At 41.0% G+C, this 22,374-nt stretch overlaps 1 protein-coding gene across 1 annotated transcript in view; it reads left to right on the forward strand.

The window, feature by feature from the left end:
* COL5A3 (collagen type V alpha 3 chain) overlaps window positions 1–22,374 on the forward strand; it is a 379,057-nt gene that overhangs the window by 162,414 nt on the left and 194,269 nt on the right. The window contains exon 3 of the mRNA XM_073555703.1: window positions 7,889–8,102. Coding sequence (XP_073411804.1) covers window positions 7,889–8,102 — 214 coding nt within the window. The remainder of the gene's footprint in view (window positions 1–7,888; window positions 8,103–22,374) is intronic.

A 22,374-nucleotide genomic window follows, 5' to 3' on the forward strand; every position in this document is an offset into this window, starting at 1 on the left:
ATGTGGGGAGGCATTTCTTTCTTATGTGCTAGCCAGAAGTACCCAGACTGCCATTAAGTACCAGGATGAGAATCTCAGACCCATTGTGAGACCACATGCAGGTGCAGTGGACCCTGCGTTCCTTCTGATGCATGACAATGCTAGGTGACATGTGGCTGAAGTGTGTTAGCAGTTCCTGCATGATGAAGGCATTGATGCTACGGACTGGCCTGCCGGTTCCCCAGACCTGAATCCAATCGAGCATAACTGGGACATCTTGTCTCGTTCCATCCATCAATGCTACATTGTACCACAGGCTGTCCAAGAGTTGACTGATGCTTTAATCCAGGTCTGGGAGGAGATCCCTCAGGAGAACATCTGCTACCTTATCAGGAGTATGTCCAGACATTGTAGTATGGTCTTACAGGCACGTGGAGGCCACACACAATACTGAGCATCATTTCCTTGTCTTGAGGCATTTCAACTGAAGCAGGATCAGCCTGTAATTTGATTTTCCAGTTTGATTCGGGATATTAATTTTTATTTACATTGATCATTTTTATGTTTTATTGTTCCCAACACATTTCACTAAGTAATGAATAAAGAATGGCTACTGTAATATTCAATTCAGTGATATCTTGGATGTGATATTTTAGTCTTCCCTTTATTTTTTAAGCAGTGTGTGTATATATATATATATATATATATATATATACACACATTTGGGTGAAAAAGTGTTTGCCCCTTTCCTGATTTCCTATTCTTTTGCATGTTTGTCACACTTAAATGTTTCAGATCATCAAACAAATTTAAATATTAGAGAAAGATAACACAAGTAACCACAAAATGCAGTTTTTAAATTAAGGTCTTTATTATTAAGGGGGGAAAAAAATCCAAATCAACAGGGCCCAGCGTGAAAAAGCGATTGCCCCCTAAACCTAGTAACTGGTTGTGCCGCCCTTAGCAGCAACATCTGAAATCAAGCATTTGCAATAACTAGCAATGAGTCTTTTACAAAGCTCTGGAGGAATTTTGTCCCACTCATCTTTGCAGAATTGTTGTAATTCAGCCGCATTGGAGGGTTTCCGAGCATGAACCCCTTTTTAAGGTCTTTACAGCATCTCAATCAGATTAAGGTCAGGACATTGACTAGGCCACTCCAAAGTCTTAATTTTGCTTTTCTTAAGCCATTCAGGGGTGGACTTGCTGGTGTGTTTTGGATCATTGTTCTGCTGCATAACCCAAGGCCACTTCAGCTTGACGTCACAAACAGATGGCCGGACCTCCTCCTTCAGGTTACTTTGGTAGACAGCAGAATTCATGGTTTCATTTACCATAGCAAGTCATTAAGGACCTGAAGCACCAAAACATCCCCAGACCATCGCAATGCCACTAGCATATTTTACTGTTGGTATGATGTTCCTTTTCTGAAATGCTGTGCTACTTAAACGCCAGATGAAAAGGGACATACACCTTCCAAAAACTTCAACTTTTGCTTCGTCAATCCACAGAGTATTCACCCAAAAGTTTTGCGGGATCATCAACATATTTTCTGGCAAAGCTAAGATAAGCCTTTATGTTCTTATTGTTCAGCAGTGGTTTTCGTCTTGGAACTCTGCCATGCAGGTCATTTTTTCCCAGTTTCTTTCTTAGTGGAGTCATGAACAATGACCTTAACTGAGGCAAGTGAGGCCTGCAGTTCTTTGAATGTTGTTGTGGGGTTTTTTGTGGTTTCTTGGATAAGTCGTTGCTGCGCTCTTGGGGTAGTTTTTCTTGACCGACCACTCATGGAAAGGTGGGAAGGTTCACCACTGTTCAATGTTTTTGCCATTTGTGGATAATGGCTCTCAGTGTGGTTCGCTGGAGTCAGAAAGCTTAAAAAAATGGCTTTATAACATTTTTCAGGCTAATAGATCTCAATTACTTTGTTTCTTATTTGTTTCAGGATTTCTTTGATGTCTAGCTTTTGAGGATCTTTTGGTCTACTTCTTTATATCAGGCAGGCCCTATTTAAGTGATTTCCTGATTGAGAACAGGTGTGGCAGTAATCAGGCCTGGATGTAGCTAGGGAATTTGAACTCAGCTTCCCAAAGATATGATGAACCACAGAAAATGTATGTTTTAAGGGTGGCGCAACGACTTTTTCACACAGAGCCCAGGAGGTTTGGATTTCTGTTTCCCTTAATAATAAAGATCCAAATTTAAAAACTGCATTTTATGTTTACTTGTGCTAACTGCATCTAATATTTAAATGTGTTTGGTCATCTGAAACATTTACGCGTGACAAACGTGCAAGAGAATAGGAAATCAGGAAGGGGGCAACACTTTTTCACACAACTGTAATATATATATATATATATATATATATATATATACAGTATATATATACAGAATTCACTGTATAGGTAAAATGCATGGAGATTGTTTAACAGCCTGGATTCAGTCATATAAGAAAGACATTAAACAAGCAATAGTAGTGGAAGTGTTCCCTAACAATACACCTTTCAGCAAGAGCAAAGATTTCCTGGCTGAGATCATCCATGCACTGCATAGATGAGTTCATAATTTCAGTGAGGTGGGGACCATATAAAACCTTATTTCTCCTGCAGCAGTGGAATGACTTTGCATGGATGATTTTCAAAGGTACATACAAATATCAACTATTTAAAGTGCCTCGAAAAAGTATTCATACCCTATGACCATTTCCACATTTTTTTCATGTTACACCCACAAACTTAAATGTATTTTATTAGGATTTTATGTGATAGCAAGTATTTGAGAGGTGTAAAGGGAATACGTGGTTTTCTAATTATGTTACAAATATAAATCTGAAAATTGTGACGTGCATTTGTATTCAGCCCCCTGATTCAACGCTTTGTAGGACCATCTTTTGCTTTAGTTACTGCTGCAAGTCTATTGGGGGGTCTGTTTCTAACAGCAATTTTTGCCCCTACTTCTTTGCAGACTATCTCTCACTCAGTGAGATTGGCTAGAGGCGTCTGCGAACACCAATTTTCAAGTCTTGTCAAAGGTTAGCAATAGGATTTAGGTCTGAACTGTGACTGAGCCATTCACATAGATGAATATGCTTTGATCTACAGTAAACCATCCACTGTAGCTCTAGCAGGATGTTTAAGGTCGTTGTCCTGCTGGAAGGTAAACTTACACCCCAGTCTCAAGTATTTTGCAGCTTCTAACAGGTTTTCCTTCAGTATTGCCTGGTATTTAACTCCATCCATCTTTCCATCAACTCAGACTGGTTTCCCTTTCCCTGCTGAATAAAAGCCCCTCCACAGCATAATGCTGCCACCACCATGTGTGACGGTAGGGATGGTGTTTTCAAGGTGATATGCAGTGTTAGTTTTCCACTACACATAGTATTTTGCATTTAGCCCAAAAAGTTTTAGTTTTACCTCATTTAACCAGAACACCTTCTTCTACATGCTCACTGTGTCCGATACATGACTTTTTGCAAACTGTAAATGAGACTTCTTATGGCTTGCTTTAAAAAATGTCTTTCTTCTTGCCACTGTTCTATATAGGACAGATTTGTGTAGTGTATGAAAAATAGTTGTACTATGGACAGATGCTCCCATCTGTGCTGTTGACCTCTGCAGATCCTCTAGAGTGACCATGGGCCTCTTGGCTGCTTCTCTAGTTAGTGCTTTCCTTGCTTGGGTTATCAGTTAGGTGGACAGCCATGTGTTGGTAGGTTTCAGTTGTGGATGATGGATTGAACAGTTCTCTGTGAGATGTTCAGAGCTTGGTCTATATTTTTAAAGCCTAACCCTGCTTTACACTTCTTCACAACTTTATCCCTGACCTTTCTGGTGTGTTCCTTGGTTTTCATGATGCTGCTTAATCCCTAATGTTCTCCAACAAACCTCTGAGGCTTTCACAGAACATCTGTAGTTATACTGAGAGTAAATTACACACATGTGGACTCAATTTAATAATTATGTGACTTCTGGAGGAAATTGGGCCCTCAGGGTTTTTCCCTAGGTTTATTAGGGTGCTGAATATAAATGCAAATGTAATATAAAAAAGTGGAAAAGTTCACAGGGTATGAATACTTTTTCAAGGCACCGTATTTTGCCCAAGCATTTAGATAGACGTAAAAAACCCATTCTCAGGTCCCATAAACAATTTCCTAAGTCTTTATGTACTTGATGTATTTTAAACTTAGGCGAACCAGCCAAGTTTTTCAAGCAGTAAACGGTTCAGGAGACTCTAAAGTTTTTTCTGAAGTGTTTTCAGTCGCTTCATGAATGTTTTTCTGACTTTTTTTTAAAGGTTTCCCATGCTTTTTGTTGTCTTTTTTTTACTCTCGTTTTATGGTCATTTTTTTTCACTCCATTGAATAATCAAGAAACTGCTAGTGACTTCAAGTCCTTTTAATATAGAAATGCTTATACCGGGTGAGTCATAAAGGACGGACGTTTTTAAACTAATCATAAAATCGTTAAATATTTATTAAATATAAATGTATTCACAGATTTGGTTACGTATACTAATAGCATTTGACAAATTCAAGTGTGGAAAACAACATCTGCCATGTGGTGGCCATTTCCAAAGGCGTTCTTGGAAGTTGGCATCAACACGTTCCAACACAACTCTGTCGATTTGGGCAACTTCCACTCGAATAGCTTCCTTCAGTTCGTGGAGCCCCCGGTGGTCGTTTGTTCATTAGTGTACCTCGTGTACGGAGTGCTTCAACCCAACGTAGGATAGTGTTACGAGCGGGAACAGCTTGATTTCTGTGAATATTGAAATGACGCCGAAACTCACGCTGAACGGCTGTTATACACTCATTATTCTTGACAAAACTGTCGTACGCAAAAACGCGATGTTCTATCGTCCACGGTACCATAGCTTAAACTGAAACTAAAATAAAAACAATGCTTTCACCTCACAAACATAACCCCGCCTCCCGCACATCTCTACCTCCACCTGGTGGTGAGTTATAGCCACTTCAAATACATCCGTCCTTTATGACTCACCCGGTATTAATTGTTTTGAGTGTTTTCTAATATATTTTTTTCAGTCGGTTTCCATGGTGGAAACTGCTTGAAAAAAAGCTGTGTGTAGTGATAGGCAAACCTGTAGATGATCGGGTTCTGCCGAACTTCTAAAAACAGTTTGGTTTGGGTACCAGAATGGTACCTAAACTTGAACATGGTCCCCATTCAGATGAATAGGGGACGCGAACATCAACTCTGATCAGCAGTGAGATCACTCATAACTTTCCGGCCGGTCACAGGCATCGGCTGATAAGAGTACTACTCCCATTAGGCTACACCTTCTGTCATTGAAATCAGCCGGCACCTGTGCAATAAATAAATTAATAATAAAAAGAAATGATGTGGGGTGTCTCTTCTATTTTTTAATAATCAGCGCAGGCAACACTGACAGCTGCCGACTGGTATTCTCAGACTGGTGAAGGGCTATGGATATTGCCCCCCCAGCCTAAAAATAGCAGCCAGCAGCTGCCCCAGAAAAGACGCAACTATTAGACGCGCCAATTCTGGAGCTTTGCCCGGATCTTCCCACTTGCCCTGGTGTGGTGGCAAGTGGGGTTAATATTTGTGGGGTTGATGTTAGCTGTTTTATTGCTGCTGACTAATGATGAGCGAGTATACTCGTTGCTCGGGTTTTCCCGAGCATGCTCGGGTGTCCTCCGAGTATTTTGGCGTGCTCAGAGATTTAGTTTCTGTCAACTCAGCTGCATGATTTACAGCTGCTAGACAGCCTGAATACATGTGAGGAATGCCTGTTTGTTAGGGAATCCCCACATGCATTCAGGCTGTCTATTAGCCGTAAATCATGCAGCTACTTCGACAAAAACTAAATTTCCGAGCTCGCCAAAATACTCGGAGGTCACCCGAGCAACGAGTATACACGCTCATCACTACCGCTGACATAAAGCACACAGGTTAGTAATGGAGACGGCCCCATTTCTAACTCCACAGTTAAACTGTAAATGAGACACAGCCAGAAAAAAAAATTGTTATTTGAAAGAAAGACACAGACTCCTTTATTTGAAATATAATAAAAAGAACAGTTATACTCACTATTCAATTGAAGCCATTATCCTCTGTAAAAAAAACCCAGAAAATAATAAACAACAAAAATACACACCTAATCTACCAATGTCCATGTCCCCTGTAAAAAAAAATTAAAAATAATAAACAATCATATCCCTTACCTGTCCGACGTGAAGATAATCCATACTGTCCCACGACGGGACATGTGATGCGACCGATATCCCCGCCATCCGGCACACACTGACAGGAGCGTAATCGCTTCTGCAGTGTGTAGGGCTGAGCTGCCTTAAGAAAGTTCACTGGAGTTTAAACCAAGTGAACCCCAGTGACCTCACTTATGGCACCGCTAACTGCGTGAGAATGTTCTCACATAGCGGTGCCATGTGTAAAGTCACCATGTTTCAGCTATGAACTCCGATGAACTTTCTCAAGGGGGCTTAGTGCTAAACACTGACAGGAGTGATTATACTCCTGTCAGTGTGTGCCAGCTGGCAGGAATAGCAATCATATCACTGATGTGACCACTATATAAATCATCCGGATCGTCAAGGGACAGAATGGATTATCTTCGCATCAGAAAGGTGAGGGATATGGTTGTTTATTATTTTTCTTTTTTGAATAAGGGATATGGGCATCGGAGGATTAGGTGTACGATGAGTATTTTTGCTGTTTATTATTTTCCTTTTTTTACCGGGGGTAAGGGCTTCAATGGAAAATGAGTAAAGAGAGTATAACTTTGCTTTATATTTTTAAAGAAATGTGTAAAACATGGTGTTTATTTTTATTTCAAATAAAAGATTTTATTCTTGCTGTATGTTTATTTCCAAATTTACTATGGGGTTAGTAATTTGGGCGTCTTATAGATGCCTTTCCATTACTAACCTCTGGGCTTGATGTCACCTGACAATACGGAGATGACATCAACCCCACAAATATTACCCCATTTGCCACCACCAAAGGGCAAGTGGGAAGAGCTAGGTTTAGCGCCAGATTTGGCACATCTTATTGATGCGCCTTTTCTTGGGGAGCTGAGGGCTGGGAGGTGGGCCAATTTCCATGGTCACTTCCCTGACTATTAATATCAATCCACAGCTGTCTGTTTAGCCTATCTTGGTTTGAAATAATAGGGGGATCCTACGTCATTTTTTTTATGGGATCCCCCCATAAAATAACCAGTAAAGGCTAACTAGTCAGCTGTGACCTGATATTACTAACAACAATTCAGATGATTTGGATAGTGGTCACATTAGTGATGCGACCGCTATCCCTGCCTGCCGGCACACACTGACAGTGTAATCCCTCCTGTAGCGTGCAGCAATGAGCTGCCGTGAGGAAGTTCACCGGAGTTCATAGCTGAGAACTTTCTCACGCAGCGAGGGAACTTTCTCACGCAGCGAGGGAACCGCAGCTCTCTGACCGGCGGTAATGATCTTACCGTCGATCAGAGCCGCCGGATGTTCAGGGTGCCAAACCAGAACAGTAACATGGACATCATGGAGAAGCCCATGCTCGGGGTCCATGCCTGAACCACCTTGTTATCCCAACTTTTCCTCAATGCCAGATGTCTGGGGGTAGAAGGATTGGACTGTTGGTTTTCAACATGCCCAATGCTTTTGTTCTCAGAAGAGAAAAGCCATCGCCAGATGTGTCTGACAGTGGCTTATTCTCATCTTCCCACCTAGGATACATACTCACTGGATCAGGTGGAATAGCGTTCATTCGTAATTGAGACAACTGGGAATTAGGACGTCTTATTCAATGTCACTAAGAATATGGTTAGGTTTTCCTTAAATACAGATGTATGAAGTGTTTGAAAAACGTATCCAAAAAAAACAGTTATATCTTCATTCTATCCATTGGTACAGATGACCCATTTCCAGAAGACTTCTCCATTCTCATCACTCTCAAAGTCAAGAAGGGAGCCCAGTTCTTCCTACTCTCCATTTACAACGAGAAGGGTGTACAGCAACTGGGTGTGGAAATTGGACGTTCCCCAGTATTTGTATATGAAGATCAACATGGATATCCAACCCCCGAGAACTACCCGTTCTTCAAGAAGATCAACCTGGCTGATGGCAAGTAAGTAATCATACTAGATCTGAGAAATACAGGCTAGTGTTATTTTTTATTTTTGACTTTTGTCTTGGTGGTTACTCATTTGTTATAGATTACCCTGAATTAAAGGGAATTTGTCATTAGAAAATTATTTCTATTATATTTTTACAGTAAATGTATTTAAAAAATATAAGATTTAGATTTTTATATTTCATATCACCATATAAAAAATAAAGAATTCTACAAAACTGCTTGATGAATCAGGGTCTATTTGTATATAAATGTTATCAGAACTTGCTGTAATTTGGGCAGAGATCATTGTGAATGGTGGATCCTGTGTAATTTACTGTATATAGAAGTGTTATCAGTCATTGTACAGGAGGAGGAGGTGAGCTGTGACATCACCTATTGTGAATGGTGGATCCTGTGTTATCTACTGGATATAGAGGTGTTATCAGTCATTGTACAGGAGGAGGAGGAGGAGGAGGAGGAGGTGAGCTGTGCCATCACCTATTGTGAATGGTGGATCCTGTGTCATCTACTGGATATAGAGGTATTATCAGTCATTGCACAGGAGGAGGAGGTGAGCTGTGACATCACCTATTGTGAATGGTGGATCCTGTGTTGTCTATTGTATGTATAGGTGCTATCAGTCATTGTACAGGAGAAGGAGGAGGTGAGTGTAGCTACCAGGGTGGTGGAGGCCGTGCCCCGCTCTCTGAGGGGGACCACCCGGAGCTACGCTATGTAACTGTATTGCGCCAATACAGTCACACTCTCCCTGCTCTGCCACCCGGCCGCTATGGGGCCCCTAAGGAGGTGGTGGGGGGCCCTGTGCCAGCGGTGGGTCCCCCACGCTCGTCATCGCAGGGTCAACTGTATCTGCTAGATGCCGATACAGCTGACTGCATTGATACAAGGTTATTCTGGAAAAACAGTTGATTCCTTCTGCTCAGGCAACGTTCCCCAACTCTGAGGACTGGCTTTTCCAGCAGAACAATGCACCATGCCACACGGCTAGGTAAACCAACGTGTGGATGAAGGAACACTAGCTCAAATCGCTGTCATGGCCAGCCCAATCTCCAAACCTGAACCCCATTGAAAACCTCTTGAATGTGAGGAAGATGGATAGTCACAAGCCATCAAACAAAGAAGAACTGCTTAAATTTTTGTACCAGGAGTGGCATAATGTCACCCAAAAGCACTGTGAAAGACTGGTGGAAAGCATGCCAAGACACATGAAAGCTGTGATTAAAAATCATGGTTATTCCACAAAATATTGATTTCTGAACTCTTCCTGAGTTAAAACATTAGTATTGTTGTTTCTAAATAATTATGAACCTATTTTATTAGCATTATTTGAGGTCTGCAAGCACTGCATTTTTTTTTGTTATTTTGATCCTTTCTCATTTTCTGAAAATAAGTACAAAATTTAGTGCTTGGAAATTCGAAGACATGTCCGTAGTTTATAGAATAAAAGAGCAATTTACATTTTACTCAAAAATATACCTATAAAGAGAATAATCAGAGAAACTGAACATTTTGCAGTGGTCTCTTAATTTTTGTCAGAGCTGTATGTCAGTGACACACATATATATATCTATTTATATTGCATAGAGAGATAGATAAGTCAGGAGGCTACAAACAATAAAGTGCAATGTATACCTGCCAGATGGTAGCACAGAGATGTGGACCCCGACGCACGTTTCATTTGGACGCCCCCTTGGAAGAAGCAACATCAGCGAAATGCGCGTCGGGGTCCTCATCTCTGGGCTACCATGTGACAGGTATACATTGCACTTTATTGTTTGTAGCTTCCTGACTAATCTATGAATAGTGGCTCTTATCCCCACAACTTATAGCATCCCTTATTGTTGTGATATTAGTGGTCATGGTTCTGGTCTGTCATTAATGCAGTGTTTCTGCTGTTTTGTATACCTGGTCACTTGATTTTACTTTTTGGTTGCATGGAGTACACTCTGCCTTTTTCCTTATAATGCTTTGCACATGATTGATTTCATTTTAGCTGTGATTAATAAAAATGTCATAATTTGTATCCTGTCTGGTACTTCCTCCTTTCTTGGGTCTATAAAATTCCTTTTGGAAGTTGACAATTAATTTTGGTCTCTCTTTTGGGTTTCTTCTTTTAGGTAGATATATAGATGTCTGTGACAAATACAATTAGTACAGTGTGTGTGCAGCTTACTGTACATGTATTAAATTAATAAAAGATTATTTTTCAGGAAAAAATGGCGTGGGCTCCCGTATAATTCTCATAACCAGCAGAGAGAAAGCCAGCGAATGGAGGGATGTTTATAGCCTTGGAAGGGGGGTAATACCCATGGAGCTTCCCAGGCTATTAATATCAGCTAAAAACTGTATACTTAGCCTTTACTGGCTATTAAAATGGGGGTCCCCCTATAATTAATAACCAGCAAAGGCTATGCAGACAGCATCAGCTCTCAGCCGCCCCAAAAAAGGCGCATCTCTAAAAAGGCACTTAACCTCGCTCTTCCCACTTGCCCTGTAGCAGTGGCAAGTGGGGTAATAGTTGGGGGGTTGATATTACCGTCAGGTGACATCAAGCCCCAAGGTTAGTAATGGAGAGGCGTCAATAACATGCCAACATTACTAACCCCATAATCACATTGTAAGAAAACACAGACACCCAGAAAAAAGTTCCTTATTTGAAATAATGACACAGACTCCTTTAATATTCTTAATTAAATCATACTTACGACCTCACCTAATTCCTGCGAAGCCCTCGTTCTCCTGTAATAAAAGTAAAATAAAAAACATCAATATACCTCACCTGTCTGTCATTCTGTCCCTTGTCGTAATCCATGTCTGAAGGATATACAGTTTTCAACCTGGACAGTGCCGAGCTGCGACCATCCCGGCTGAAAATCACTGGTGAATGAGATGCTGCGAGTGCAGCCTCAGTGACTAGCGGTGACGTCACTGAGGCTGCCCTCCCAGCCGGGCTGAACTGCAGTCACCTATTGACCATGAGAAAATGCCAGTGATGAGGTGACCGTGTAGGGTCGAGGGCCGGGCTGGGGGGTGGTCCTTCTCTTACCGCGCGGAGACGTAACAGAGACACGATGGAGGCAAGTGTCGAGTACAACAGGTCCAAGTTTATTCACTCGCCGTCCGCCTGACGGCCTCAGAAGTACACCGCACTCCGCTTCACTTCACGGCCCTCCGTTTCTAGGGCCCGTTATGCACACCGTACTTTCACACCTGGGACGTACATGTACGCGCCGACCCTTCTTCACTCTTCAACGCTCCTGATAGGTCCGTCACTGTGGCCGCCTTAGGCCCGTAAACCAACAGTAATTTTACTGGTCAGTCTTTTTCCTTAATACAGTATGCTTCACCTCTGTGCCTCGTCTATATTGCGGTACCTTGTGTCAGGACCACCCCCCTGACTTTCTCTCTCCTCATTCCCCTGGTTTGGTTTTCTCACAGTGCACAAACTGTCGTAGTCTTCCTGTCACTTGAGCTCCCCCTGGGGACTGGAACTTTCTGGAACCCTCCTGTCAAATTTATATCATTCCTGGTTCCCTGTAACTCCGCCCCCATGACCAACAGTTTCCTAAGCCCTAAGCTGATGTCAAGTCCTTTACTCACACTCCTCCCTGCCCTCTAATGGTCTACCCAAGGTACTGCACGTCCACTACACTTTCTCAGCTATTTTCCCACTGTAATAACTGACACCCGTCTAAACTGTGCAAACCTTCCTTTCTCTATTCTGACAAGTCCGTTCATCCGTCAGGTCACCTTCCCTACAACCGCAGTTCAAGCTCAGTGTCTTCACAGCAGATCACTATGACGGCTTTTCAATTGCGATCAGTGTGTAGAAATCGGACAGCATTCGCATGGACTGAGTGCTGTGTGAATTTTTCTCGCACCCACTGACTTCTATTGCGGGATGCACTCCAATTTTCGATTACAATCGCAATATGTGATTTTTCTTCCAGTCTGATCGTGATCTGATCCGAGCTGGAAAAAAAACGCAGATGAACACCCAATCATAGAACAAGATTGGTCCGAATACAATCTGAATTTTATGAGCTCTTAGGCAGCAGAATTAGCTGTGAATTAAACCTGACAATATAAATAATTTCACTGCAGAAAGTTCAGGAAAGGTTCAGAAAAAAGCCGACAAATGTAAGTGTAAAAGTGATTTGTAAGTCAGGTGAATTCGATCCAGTTTTTGTGGTTTTAGTAACGGGCACTTATCACATTGCACAATCAGCATTAGGGCAGAGTCAGACTGCCATATTTCTTGTGCGAGAATCGTATCGCACTGCACGGACTGGCCGGCACCTCTCCTGACCTGAGCATGACAGTGTGATGGATTACTATGCCGCTGTCAAGCTCAGGTCAGGAGAGCCGACAGCCAGTGCGGGTTTTACCATACGATTCTCACACAGAAATACGGCAGTCTGTCTCTGCCCTTTGTATCATTGTCAGTGAATGCCGCCCCGGCAAGTGTACAGAACACTGTTACCGAGGCGGATACCATCAATTTGGGAGTAAATTAGAACGGAAACATGTGAGATGTTTATCCCACATGAAGTAGGTCTAGTGATATTCCACTGATATCGCAGAGCACCAAAGCATAGCGCATCTTAGCCAACGCTGCTTCATGCCCATGCCGGAGTAAAGTGATCTCTGCATTAATAACATGGCGCCTCATTACTAGTCTAAGCCTCATGAGTAGGAATGAGGAAGTTCGGGTTCTCGCACCAGACCCAAACTTTAGTTCAAAGTTTGGTTCGGGTACCAGAACTGTACCCAAATTTAGTAGCATTATAGTAGTTACATTCTTGTAAATAGGAGCAGTATTATAGTAGTTATATTTTTAGACATAGGGGCAGTATTGTAGTAGTTATATTCTTGCCCATAGGGAGCAGTATTATAGTAGTTATATTCTTGTACATAGGAGCAGTATTATAGTAGTTATATTCTTGTACATAGGGGGCAGTATTATAGTAGTTATATTCTTGTACATAGGAGCAGTATTATAGTAGTTATATTCTTGTACATAGGAGCAGTATTATAGTAGTTATATTCTTGTACATAGGAGCAGTATTATAGTAGTTATATTCTTGTATATAGGGGCAGTATTATAGTAGTTATATTCTCGTAAATAGGAGCAGTATTATAGTAGTTATATTCTTGTACATAGGAGCAGTATTATAGTAGTTATATTCTTGTACATAGGGGCAGTATTATAGTAGTTATATTCTTGTACATAGGAGCAGTATTATAGTAGTTATATTCTTGTACATAGGAGCAGTATTATAGTAGTTATATTCTTGTACATAGGAGCAGTATTATAGTAGTTATATTCTTGTATATAGGGGCAGTATTATAGTAGTTATATTCTCGTAAATAGGAGCAGTATTATAGTAGTTATATTCTTGTACATAGGAGCAGTATTATAGTAGTTATATTCTTGTACATAGGAGCAGTATTATAGTAGTTATATTCTTGTACATAGGGGCAGTATTATAGTAGTTATATTCTTGTACATAGGAGCAGTATTATAGTAGTTATATTCTTGTACATAGGGGGCAGTATTATAGTAGTTATATTCTTGTACATAGGAGCAGTATTATAGTAGTTATATTCTTGTACATAGGAGCAGTATTATAGTAGTTATATTCTTGTACATAGGAGCAGTATTATAGTAGTTATATTCTTGTATATAGGGGCAGTATTATAGTAGTTATATTCTCGTAAATAGGAGCAGTATTATAGTAGTTATATTCTTGTACATAGGAGCAGTATTATAGTAGTTATATTCTTGTACATAGGGGCAGTATTATAGTAGTTATATTCTTGTACATAGGAGCAGTATTATAGTAGTTATATTCTTGTACATAGGAGCAGTATTATAGTAGTTATATTCTTGTACATAGGAGCAGTATTATAGTAGTTATATTCTTGTATATAGGGGCAGTATTATAGTAGTTATATTCTCGTAAATAGGAGCAGTATTATAGTAGTTATATTCTTGTACATAGGAGCAGTATTATAGTAGTTATATTCTTGTACATAGGAGACAGCATTATAGTAGTTGTATTCTTGTACATAGGGGCAGTATTATAGTAGTTATATTCTTGTACATAGGGGGCAGTATTATAGTAGTTATATTCTTGTACATAGGGGCAGTATTATAGTAGTTATATTCTTGTACATAGGAGACAGCATTATAGTAGTTGTATTCTTGTACATAGGGGCAGTATTATAGTAGTTATATTCTTGTACATAGGGGGCAGTATTATAGTAGTTGTATTCTTGTACATAGGGGCAGTATTATAGTAGTTATATTCTTGTACATAGGCGCAGTATTATAGTAGGTATATTCTTGTACATAGGAGACAGCATTATAGTAGTTGTATTCTTGTACATAGGGGCAGTATTATAGTAGTTATATTCTTGTACATAGGGGACAATATTATAGTAGTTATATTCTTGTACATAGAGAGCAGTATTATAGTAGTTATATTCTTGTACATAGAGAGCAGTATTATAGTAGTTATATTCTTGTACATAGGGGACAATATTATAGTAGTTATATTCTTGTACATAGGGGGCAGTATTAAAGTAGTTATATTCTTGTACAGAAGAGCAGTATTATAGTAGTTATATTCTTGTACATAGGGGCAGTATTATAGTAGTTATATTCTTGTACATAGGGAGCAGTATTATAGTAGCTATATTCTTGTACATAGAGGCAGTATTATAGTAGTTATATTCTTGTACATAGGGAGCAGTATTATAGTAGTTATATTCTTGTACGTAGGGAGCAATATTATAGTAGTTATATTCTTATACAGAAGAGCAGTATTATAGTAGTTATATTATTGTACATAGGGGGCAGTATTATAGTAGTTATATTCTTGTACATAGGGAGCAGTATTATAGTAGTTATATTTTTGTACATAGGGGCAGTATTATAGTAGTTATATTCTTGTACATAGGGGCAGTATTATAGTAGTTATATTCTTGTACATAGAGGCAGTATTATAGTAGTTATATTCTTGTACACAGGAGCAGTATTATAGTAGTTATATTCTTGTACATAGGGAGCAGTATTATAGTAGTTATATTCTTGTACATAGGGGCAGTATTATAGTAGTTATACTCTTGTACATAGGAGCAGTATTATAGTAGTTATATTCTTGTACATAGTGGGCAATTTTTATTGTAAAAACCAAACAAATACAAATAAATTTAACAACATTCCTCCATTAATACAAAACTAAATTCACTTGGATTGTACATACATTCATTACATATCCAGATTATACATATCAAATTAACTTGGAGTCCACACTCCTAGTTTGGGGGAAAAAAAAAAAAACTTTGCAAACAGTGCTCATCATATTCCTACCCAGTGACTCATCCTTCCGTACCTTAACATTTCCTAATTTCTCCTAATGATTTTCCCTATCTGATTTTGGACACAGATCTGAGTCGGAGTTATTCTGTTCACCACCGGTCTCCATCTCAGACTCTACCCGACTGCCCTCAGGTAAGGGCTTCCGCTTTGGCAGAGGACAGTCCTCTGCGTCCCTATCACACTCTGCGTCAATTCTTTTAAGGTCATCTTCAAAATCGCCGTCAGACTCAGACAGAACATCAAACCTGTTGGATACGACCATTACACCTGCAGATCTCCGGAATTTTTACCCGGCTTCTTGGCCAGTGTAATACTCCTCAGGTTTACGGGAGGCCTTGTCCTTTTTCTTCCTTTTCTGATTATTGCTATTCTCTTCAGACACAGATGGTAGCACTGAAGTAATGCCTTCCTGTGACTGCTGCCCCTGAGGTACAACCTCCATACTCCCCTGTTCACTCTCTGAACCCTGCTGCTCTGGTGTTAGCTGAGTAGACCCCTGGTGGACCTCTGGTCTGGTCAGTATTTCCCCTGACAGTAAAGCTGCCTCCTCCAGAATCTCTGCCCCTGCCACCAAGTCCTCGTCAGGAAAGTCCTTACAGATATTGTGCCAGGCGTCTGGACAGTCCCTGTGAGGGTGACCGATCTTCCCACAGAGGTTGCACCTGATGTTCTGGCAGTCTACAGCTAGATGGCCGACCTCCCCACACAGGCTGCACTTCAGCACAGTACAGGTATTTGCCAGGTGACCTGCCTTGCCACATTTAAAGCACTTACGAGGCTGCCCAGGATAAAAACACACACCCCTCTCTCTCCCAATAAAGAAGGAGTTGGGTAAGTGGGCAGTGATGTTACTGCATTGGCGCAGTTTCACCAAAACCCGCCACCCACCAGGTCACAATGCCTCCGGAGCCACACCACAATGTCCTGCGGGGGAACATACTCATTCCAGAAGATGACATTTTTCGGTGACAGTATCTGGCTTAGAGATAGGAATAAAGCTGAACTTACTCCAGCCCTCTGTGTCTCTAAACTTGGGGAAACTAGACCAGAATCTGTCCAGGTCAGACATGAGCTTAAAGCTGACATCATAGCCCTGCCTGTCTGGAAGATTAATCACTGCCAGGATGCTGATTGGCAAAAACCCCATCTGGTGGCACAAGAGCTCCCTGACAACAAACCTCCTGTCTGGCAGGTCCTCCTTGGCACCACTGTGCCGGAAACGCACGTTTCTCCGTTTAAACACCTGGCCTGTATAATTGGTACCAGAGGTAAAGGATGGAGCACCACGACTCCAGGCATTACTGGGGGGACCGTGCGGGGTCACATTTGGTTGACTGACGAGGTGAAGGTCTGCAGCAGGAGGGGCAGCCACACCTTGTGTGCTCAAAATTAAAAGGGGGAAATCACAGACATTATCATGCACATTGTAATCATCAGCATCAATGTCATTATCAGACTGTGCAGCGTCCACCAAAGATACTGTGCTCCCCCAAGCCCCCGACCCCTCAGATACAGTGCGGTTATCCCCAGCATCAGAGCCCTGCTGGGCACCATCAGTAATGACCAGCACATGTCCACTGCCCAACTGTTGTGCTTGGCATTCTGAGACTTGTAGTCCCTCTGCTGGAAAGTGCAGTCCATGCTGCTGCTTGGAATCTGCTGCAGGCTGCTGTGCTTGGCATTCTGAGACTTGTGGTACACCTGCCGGAATCTGCGCAACATGCTGCTGCTTGGGATCTGCCGCAGGCTGCTGCGGCTGCAGTATTTGACCCTTTTGGAAGCAGAAACTTGCAGGCTACAGCACTGGCCGCACCTGCTTCTGGGGTCCACCTGGGACAATGTCTGACCTGGAACCTGCAGAGTTCTGCTTGTGTGACATAAACAGTTCCTGTATACCAAGCTGTATACCAAGTGTGCTCAGAGTCTGATCATAAAAGGTGTGATACCCACCAGGATTAGCAGCCTTTACCTTATAGCCCATGTCTCTCTGTTTCTGCAGCAACTCTTTGTGCTGCTGTAACTCCCCGAGCCTCTAGACCAGTCCTGGGATCTCCTCTGCGACCTGAAGCTCAGGTGCACATGGCATCTCCTCCTGGGATCCTGCTTTCAGCAATGTCCCCGGATGCTTGAAACCAGACATTTCCTTAACTTTCACCACCGCTGGTTTCGTGGCTCCAGGCTCCACAGCACTTTTACTGCTGCCGCCTGACTGCGACCTTGTGTGCCCTGAGCTCGCCATGCTGGCCACCACATGCTTCTGCTGCAGGTTCTCCTGGAGCGTCTGTGTCTCCAGTGAGGTTCTCCTCTGTCTGCTGGGAGTCAGCTGCACACCTGAGGCCGGTGATGGCACCTCCTGAGCTGCAGGTTGCTTTCCTCCATTCAGCTTCTCAACAGTAGATTTCTTTTGGATTTCTCCTAGTTGCACTTTACTCTGCTTGCCTTGGCTGGCCGACTGCTTAACTGGAACTTTCTTACCCACAGCCTTGGCTTTTCCTTGTTCCGTTACTTTACGCACTTTCACAGCTTCATCTTTCTTGCTGCTACTTCCATTCTGAGCTTTCTTTCCCTCAGAAACAACTTTGGGACTTGCATCCGCCTTAGACACAGCTTGAGTGTTAGTTCCCAGTGTAGGCCTGGAAGCCTGGGCCTTGCCTGGGGAGTTACCCCGCCCAGGGTGGCCTCCCCCTGGGCTTGCTCCAGACATCAGGAGAACTACAAACACACAACCTCACAGCTAGGAGGCAGTATTATAGTAGTTATGTTCTTGTACATAGGGGGCAGTATTATAGTAGTTATATTCTTGTATATAGGGAGCAGTATTATAGTAGTTATATTCTTGTATATAGGGAGCAGTATTATAGTAGTTATATTCTTGTACATAGAGGCAGTATTATAGTAGTTATATTCTTGTACATAGGGGGCAGTATTATAGTAGCTATATTCTTGTACATAGGGGCAGTATTATAGTAGTTATATTCTTGCCCATAGGGAGCAGTATTATAGTAGCTATATTCTTGTACATAGGGAGCAGTATTATAGTAGTTATATTCTTGTACATAGGGGCAGTATTATAGTAGTTATATTCTTGTACATAGGGGGCAGTATTATAGTAGCTATATTCTTGTACATAGGGGGCAGTATTATAGTTGTTATATTCTTGTATATAGGGGGCAATATTATAGTAGTTATATTCTTGTACATAGGGGCAGTATTATAGTAGATATATTCTTGTACATAGGGGGCAGTATTATAGTAGTTATATTCTTGTACATAGGGAGCAGTATTATAGTAGCTATATTCTTGTACATAGGGGGCAGTATTATAGTAGTTATATTCTTGTACATAGGGAGCAGTATTATAGTAGCTATATTCTTGTACATAGGGTGCAGTATTATAGTAGTTATATTCTTATACAGATGAGCAGTATTATAGTAGTTATATTCTTGTACATAGGGAGCAGTATTATAGTAGCTATATTCTTGTACATAGGGAGCAGTATTATAGTAGTTATATTCTTGTACATAGGAGCAATATTATAGTAGTTATATTCTTGTACACAGGGGGCAGTATTATAGTAGTTATATTCTTGTACATAGGGTGCAGTATTATAGTAGTTATATTCTTATACAGAAGAGCAGTATTATAGTAGTTATATTCTTGTACATAGGAGCAGTATTATAGTAGTTATATTCTTGTACATAGGGAGCAGTATTATAGTAGTTATATTCTTATACAGAAGAGCAGTATTATAGTAGTTATATTCTTGTACATAGGGAGCAGTATTATAGTAGCTATATTCTTGTACATAGGGAGCAGTATTATAGTAGTTATATTCTTGTACATAGGGGCAGTATTATAGTAGTTATATTCTTGTACATAGGGGGCAGTATTATAGTAGCTATATTCTTGTACATAGGGGGCAGTATTATAGTAGTTATATTCTTGTACATAGGGGGCAATATTATAGTATATTCTTGTACATAGGAGCAGTATTATAGTAGTTATATTCTTGTACATAGGGTGCAGTATTATACTAGTTATATTCTTGTACATAGGGGGCAGTATTATACTAGTTATATTCTTGTACATAAGAGGCAGTGTTAAGCCCCTTCACGCATAGCGAGACCGCTAGCGATATCGCTAAAGCGTCACCGATTTTGTGACGCAACAGCGATATCGCTAGCGATCTCGCTACATGTGACACTTACCTCCGGCCGGCCCCCCTGCTGGCTATCGTTGATCACTCGAGATCGTCCTGGTCCATTTCTCGTCGTCGGCTTCCTGCTCGCGCCGACGAGCGACACATGGACACGGGCGGAAGACATCATCACTCATCAGAGCTGCGTGTGACAGGTACTGTAAGTATCGACCGCCGACCGCTGCTGCATCGCTGTGAGATCTTCCTGTGTGGCAGCTCACTAGCGACCATTTAGCGATGCACCAGCGATCCTGACCGGGTCGTATCGTTGTCGGGATCGCTGGTGCATCGCTAAATGTAACGGGACCTTAAAAGGCAAAATTTGTTTCATGTAATTTTACTTTCCTTGAGTCCATAGACAGGACATATGCCATATTTGCCTCTTACCTCTATCCTATGACTTCCCTCCTAGGAAACAATTAAACAATTATGTCGGTGCACACAGGATGTATAGTACCACCTACAATTCTCCCATGTGTAATATAATATATATATAGGATAGTTTATACGGCGGGTGGCAAATGTTGTCTTTGGACTCGAGGAACGTCAAATTACAGGTAACAATTTTTCCCTTTCCACTTTGTTCTTAAGCAGTACATATGGCTAGCTCCAAAAGTAAGGGTGGGTAATTACACAAGCATTGCAATTAGCACACACTGTGCAGATGGCTAACGCTGTGGAAAATTCAATGTTAAACCTGTTATATTTTGCAAATGCCAAGGAGGATGACCAGAATGTGGCATTACAGATAAGAAGTGAATCTTGAACTTCTCCTGCCTATGATATGGAAGTAGATCTGATAGGATGAGACTTAAGTTGGGAAACTGCATTAGTTCTTCCAGGTTATAAAATTCAGTTTATCTTCTTCATCTTGGTAGAGACTTTAGAAGAGTTTGAGCCCATCCTAGGGCCTGAGAACAGCATCAAAAATGGTTTTGATTGAGAAAAAAAAATATTATTCAGTGGATTTTTGAGAAAAAACTGGTAATAATGACTTTGTTGACACAAGTTTTTGGAAACTTATGGACAAAGCATGGAATAGTCCTTAGAAGACCACCATGTAGAACCAGAAAGAGAAGGTGCTGTTAGTTTCCCTAATCTCTTGTGATGGTCACAAAATGTCAGACCTTAAAGGACAAAAAGTTACATGTCAACACTAAGGTTTAAGGACTGTCTACACAAAGGTTTCCGACTGTAACTTCTCCCTCTGTAATTACTTGTTAGCAGTAATCAGTGGTACGAGGGTCTTGATTCTAAGATTGGTATGGAAGCCACATTGCAGATGTTCAAGCACATTGAGTAGAGCTGTAAAGAATAAGCCTGCACTTTGAGACAAAACCAGAATTTCTTCCATACATCTTATAGACTATTACTAGAGGCCTTTCAGAAATTTCAAGGTGTTGCTAATTTTCCGAGGGAGACAAATTTCTTCCAATTTATATCTAGTAACCTCCAAGAAGAGAAGATTAGTTTGTCTAGATGGGAAAGAAGCTGACTGTCAGGAGTAGAAGATTGTCTACATAGTCTATTTCATGGCCATCTAGAGTGGAAGATCTTTGTGAAGAAGATGCTGGTATTCTCTGCCCCATAGAGGTAACTATGCCCCTCAGTGACCCAACAGGCCTACTAGAATATGAGATAGCTTGTCCAGCTTGATATTGGCAATAGGTCTACTTGAGGAAATCTCAATCTATAAAAGAACTTAAAAGATATGCCTCTTAAATGCTGGGCTCTTCAGCCCAGCAGATTTCACTGCTCTCATGTTTGTTGATATAAAATCCAAAACTGCGTATTGTTGACCAGATCTTCTCCTGCTTGGTTCATGAAGTGCAAGAAATCCAGTTGTACGACCTTCATTTCTCGGAGATTAATGAATATTTTCTAATCTAGAGAAGACTGTGAACACTCAATAACTGCTCGATGAATGGACTCCCCAATATTGGACTGAAACATTGATACTTAAAACAATTTTGCTCCTTCAGTTGAAATTAATTAAGCTCTAGAAATGTTAGTCTGCTTAGTCTGAGTAAGGGCTCATACTCTTTTGTGAGAAAAACGGACTAGTGAAATCCGATAAAAATTTGGATTCCGCTCTGACTAATGTTATTTTAGGAGTCCCTGCTCAGAGTCATCTGCAATTTTTTTTCTCAGATCGGACTGAGAAAAACGTTTTCAGCATGCTGCGATTATCCTCGTATATCAGACGAGACTCACCAAAGCAATCCATTGGGTGCAAGAAAAAATCTCACGGCACACAGACTAGGCATGTGCTGTCCAATTTTTGAGCACCATGTCTTTGAAAACCCAACATTTCATCACCCACGCACAATAAAATCTCACAGCAAGTCAAAATACAATACATAGAATAGATATATACATAGAATAGATACAGTTGAAACCCGAAGTTTCCATCCACTATATAAAAAGACATATATGCATGTTTTTCTCAATAACTGACGTAGGATCAGAATGAACCTTTTCCCGTTTTGGGTCAATTAGGATTACCATAATTATTAATATTTGCCAAATGGCAGAATAATGAGAGACCGAGATAGAGAATGTTTTAAGGCATTTTTATTACTCACTGCAAAGTCAAAAGTTTACATACATTTCGTTAGTATTTGGTACCATTGTCCTTAAACTGAATGACTAGGGTCAGACCTTTGGGATCTCCTTCC

Source organism: Dendrobates tinctorius, unplaced genomic scaffold (genome assembly GCF_039654945.1).
Source record: "Dendrobates tinctorius isolate UK_male_01 unplaced genomic scaffold, ASM3965494v1 ptg000228l, whole genome shotgun sequence".
Classification (NCBI taxonomy): Eukaryota; Metazoa; Chordata; class Amphibia; order Anura; family Dendrobatidae; genus Dendrobates; species Dendrobates tinctorius.